General features: G+C 43.4%; 1 protein-coding gene across 2 annotated transcripts; it reads right to left on the reverse strand.

Annotated features, from left to right (window-relative positions):
• Window positions 1–1,199: 1,199 nt before the first annotated feature.
• On the reverse strand, window positions 1,200–4,110 carry bmp15 (bone morphogenetic protein 15). Of its 2 annotated transcripts, none has more exons than XM_061235848.1 (2): window positions 3,381–4,110; window positions 1,200–2,865 (listed from the first exon to the last, which is right to left on the reverse strand). In XM_061235848.1, the coding sequence occupies exons 1-2, from the start codon at window positions 3,823–3,825 to the stop codon at window positions 2,012–2,014; spliced, it is 1,299 nt and encodes a 432-aa protein (XP_061091832.1). In that variant the 5' UTR covers window positions 3,826–4,110; the 3' UTR covers window positions 1,200–2,011. The 2 variants fall into 2 exon arrangements, with proteins under 2 accessions (XP_061091832.1, XP_061091833.1); XM_061235849.1 differs by having other exon boundaries at window positions 1,200–2,860; window positions 3,381–3,520.
• Window positions 4,111–4,526: the final 416 nt, after the last annotated feature.

Genomic DNA, 4,526 nt, shown 5'->3' on the forward strand with positions numbered 1-4,526 from the left:
AACACAAAGGTTAAACTGTACATCTTGAGCTCGATTGCAAGCATTTCATAAGCACAGCATTTGAACCTGGTTCTGTGGGAAAAAGCAATGGCATATCCAACTTTGAACTCAAGGCACAATTATATTTCTACCTCCTCAAAGTGCTTTTCTTCATACATGGTGCATTGTGTGAAGTACAATAGAGCTCAGTCTATTTTCACACCAAAAGAGGTGGCAGCTTCTTATTTATCCAGCTGTAAAAAATCTAAACCCTGCTGACAATCCAAGAAATGGAGGGAAACAAAAATTAAAACAATTTTCCTCTGATTTTCTGACAGTATTGAATGGAACTGCCCCTCATACGCGATACTGCCAATTATGTTGAGTTTTAATGCAGCAGTGATTATACAGTGCTAAATCAAATGACACATTACTTGATAATCAAATTATGTCAAACGATTTGATACACTTTCAGAATGCAGACCAATTCAATGTATTTTCAGTACAGCTTAAATGCATATGCCTGTGAAGTCTAATGGCAAACAGCATTTACAGAGCTCATGCAATTCTGTTCACTGCAATCACAAGAACAGAAATCTTTTCACGTCATCTGCCAACCTTCCAGTGCCATTTCACTTTTTTCCCACCTGCCTATGCCATTTCACTTTGTTCAGTGCTACCATTGGCTTATTCCATCGCTAGTTTCACCAGTGCTTACCTTGAATGTACACTTAATATGCCAGACAATAAAACAAACCTGATTCCTTTGAGAATCAAACTTTTACAGTAACTCCCATGTGTATGATTTATCCACATTTGTGAAATCATGGCTTGAAGTGTAGAGTTAGAGTGCCCTCTGTTGACCATGTCATGTACAGAAAATAAAATGGAATGCCTCTTTGCTCCCTTGTACAGTAAGTCTTGCTTCCATAAGATAAAATGGCAATCCTCATGCTACCATGTATATGAATACTTAGTAATTTATCAAAAAGAGGCAAAAAAAAAAAAAAAGGCAGGGATAGAGTTTCAGGCACACAATATCTCTTGTTTGCCACAAGACTTGATGGCAGTGGTTTCTTCTTTATTAGCATAGCTCATATGCTACACTACCATCCCATCCAATCCAAAATAAGTGTTGTACAAATGTAAATTCCAATTCTGTTAACACACACATGCACATGGAAACTTATTTTGGTGTCCCAATAGATCAGATGAATGAATTTTAGAAAATATGCATTTTATTTTATTTCTCATTATTCATCATAAAATGTACATTTTGAATAAGAATATTCAATCTCTGTCACTACCAAACACTCATATCAAAGATCCTTTCATCAACACACATTGCACATGCCCCTTCATATTCAGCAGAAACTGACAGGTGGTGAGAGTGCTCATCTGCGTTTTACCAGGCTTTAACAGGGTCACTTCTGGCCGGAAAATGCGCAAAAATGTATAGGCCTAGATCTGGATAGAGGCAAACAGTCCCTGTCCAACAGCTCCCTAATCTCATGGGTTCATTTTTTTTTTTTTAAAAGGAAAAAAAACAAAAACAAAACAAGAAACAGAGGAGCCTTTTCACATATAAAAATCTTAGAGGGCAGATATAACCATAGAAAGCCTCTAGAAGTGCCAATACTGTACAAAGGTACCGAGCCAAAAGTATCTCCAATCCAATGCCTCATCCCTGGACTCCCGGAGGTGATGTGGACATGCATACAGAAATGCTCTTTGAAGCGGGAAGGGGGTGCCCCCAGATTCCTAAATTACACAAACCACTGCTGTGCAAATGTCAACTCAGCCCAACCAAAGGACAGGAAACAGACAGTGAGCTACAGTGAGATTAAAACAAACAGGTGTGGGCCCAGATTTTAGGGGCCCTGAGAGTCAACATCATACATTCCCACATCTCGCCCCCTATGATCAGAAAGGTAGGGGGAGATGGGAGCAGAGCCACACAACCTCAAGACATTGAGGGGCCACGTGGGCGTAAGTTCGCTTTGTGCGGGGCGGAGCCCCATCGTCCTCGAGCCTATCGGCAAGTGCAAGACTCTGCGATCATGTCCTCATACTCTTTGTATACAATGCTGCCATTCTTCTCCATCATTAGGACGCTGATTGGCTTGTACTTGTAAGGTACACAAGCAGGCGGGGGCACCTCCCCCACACCCATCTCGTGGATGAAGTTCTGCACGATGGCATGGTTGGGAGAGTTGTACCCGTAGTGGAGGATGCGCGGGCAGTCTCCTCGGCAGTAGCGGGGGTTGTACTTATGCGGGGCGATGATCCAGTGATCCCAGCCCAGGTCCTGAAAGGTCACTCTGTAGGGGTGAAGCTTGCACTGGTTCTTAGCCACACCGTTTTCACGTATGTAGTTGGGGATGTCAGCACCAATGCTACCAGGTTCTTTGGACCTGCGGGGCCGTGGCACAGAAGGGGCTCGTGCTTCCAGTGGGCCAGCCCAGACCCTAGGGTCCCCTGCCTCCTCCGCCAGGAAGAGGAGCAAGGCAGGAGCCCTCAGCTGTGTTTGGGAAGAGACTGGCTTCCCATGGGTCCTCCTCCCACCTCTCCTTCTCAACATGGTGATCTTCACCAGCCTGTCCTCCACACATTGGTACTGGACAGCCAGGGACAGACGTCCCTCACTCTGTGAGGAGATGAGGGGAGTGATGTCCATCTCAGTCCATTGGTCATGAGGCCTGAGGGCCATCTGGCCTCCAGAGGAGACTCTCTGACCTGCTGGCCCCAGGGATGAGACGTTGACTCCACAACTCAAAGGCACACGAGAAAGCGCAGTGCTGCGCAGATGGACGAAAGCTGCCCTTACTAGCTTCTCCAGAGGAAGAGCTTTCAACTCATACTGCACCATGTAGCTGTACTGCTGATCTAGACAGATATTTGTACATACAGGAGAGAAAATGAGACCTGTCATGTGCATGTATAGCCTTTCTCCAGTTAATTTACATGAGTAATATACCTTGTGCATTTCAAGCCAACAGTTGCCTGAAGTAATCAGTACAACTTTAACTGAAATAATGAAGTAACATGTACACAACCATAATACCAAAGTAAATTACCTTCATAAATGTGAAAATAACATTGGGCACTTAGTAGACTTGCCGAATTATCAAGAAGAGTAGCCTATGGGGATAGCTGCCATTCGTAAAATAAAGGCCAATATGGTACAGAGCAGCCATATTTAGGTAGGAAATTAACTCCGCACTGCCCATCCAGCAAATCTAACGCTACGCTATGCATTTCATTTCTTGAAGGCAAGTATACAGCCACGAGAAATTGTGGAACTTAACTGAAATGTTTTCAAAAAATGAAAAGGGATAACAAAATATTGGATTGGCTAATTTACCTAGTATGTAGCCAAGTTAGCAAAGTAGGCTACTTACCGGGTGACGATGCTGAGAACCGCTTTCGTGTTGAAGTGGACCGAATCAGTCTGACGGTATTGAACCCCAATATTCTGGGTTCTCTGGGCTGACCGTCTGTATCAGCAGCTCTGTTATACAAATTCAGCATGTACCTCAAGTTCTGGTCGGCAACCTGATCTTTAGTTGGGGATCTATGGTGTAACTTCTGTTGTCGGCTATTGTCTTTTTGTCGGGATTGTATCGTTGAAACATCGCCGTAAAACGACGAAGAGGACGCCATTTCTCCGTCATCCTGTGGCGGCGTTAAAGTTAAAGACATCGAAAAGAGACACGAAAATATTAAAATTTTGCATAGGCTGTGATTGTAGGTAGCCTTCATGTCCAACCTCTGGTGCGAATTATAGCAACCAGGAAGGCTACCACTATCCAAATTTTGGAGACCGTGATATAGGACGTAGAGCATGTTGGTTAATAACGTATACTGGCAGGTTCCTCTGTGACCCCAATTAACCTTCTTACATGCTGTAGCAGGTGTTCCGCAAGCAAAAGCACATCTCAGCTATGACCGGGGACCGGAATCCAGAGAAAAAGACAGCAATGTAAGCTTTTGTTTTCCCGCAAATTTTACATTCAACTCCAAATCTATGTGAATTTCACTGGTCGCACTTTTCGATCCTTTGTTTAAGTCTTGAAGGTTTTCTATCTAGGCTCGCTATATCGCAATCATTGCTTACGTTGGCAGCATGAGAGCCGCTGATCAAACAATCAATGTTCAGCTATGTAACGTAATGCAATGTAACGTAACGCTTTTAAGTCCGACAGCAAATGTACGCATGCTGCGCTTTTGCAGTATGAGTTAAGATCATTGAGCTGAACCTATGGCCAAGTGGACTATATGATTAAATGTCATAAATGAAATGTCACTAATGGGTTGTTGCCCTTTAGCCCTCTAAATTCTCAGTTGTCTAATGTATTTTTTTTTTGTACTGAGCAAGGATGTCATTTTTCTTGCTTTCATACTAATGTTTCATACTAATGTCAGTGCAACCCCAAAGTCTTAAACAATGGGCCCCATGTGCAGACCCCCTACTTGTTTCTGATTATGGTTGAAGTGGCTGCTTGGGAATGACAAAAATCACTCAATCTCTAATTCCCCACGGCAGA

The sequence above is a fragment of the Conger conger genome, chromosome 3 (assembly GCF_963514075.1).
Source record: "Conger conger chromosome 3, fConCon1.1, whole genome shotgun sequence".
Taxonomy (NCBI): domain Eukaryota; kingdom Metazoa; phylum Chordata; class Actinopteri; order Anguilliformes; family Congridae; genus Conger; species Conger conger.

Coding starts and splice junctions, on each gene's coding strand:
- bmp15 (XM_061235848.1), bottom strand. CDS start 3,825: ATGCTCTACGTCCTATATCACGGTCTCCAAAATTTGGATAGTGGTAGC. Junction 2,866..3,380: donor GTTCTCAGCATCGTCACCCG/GTAAGTAGCCTA, acceptor ATATCTGTCTAG/ATCAGCAGTACAGCTACATG.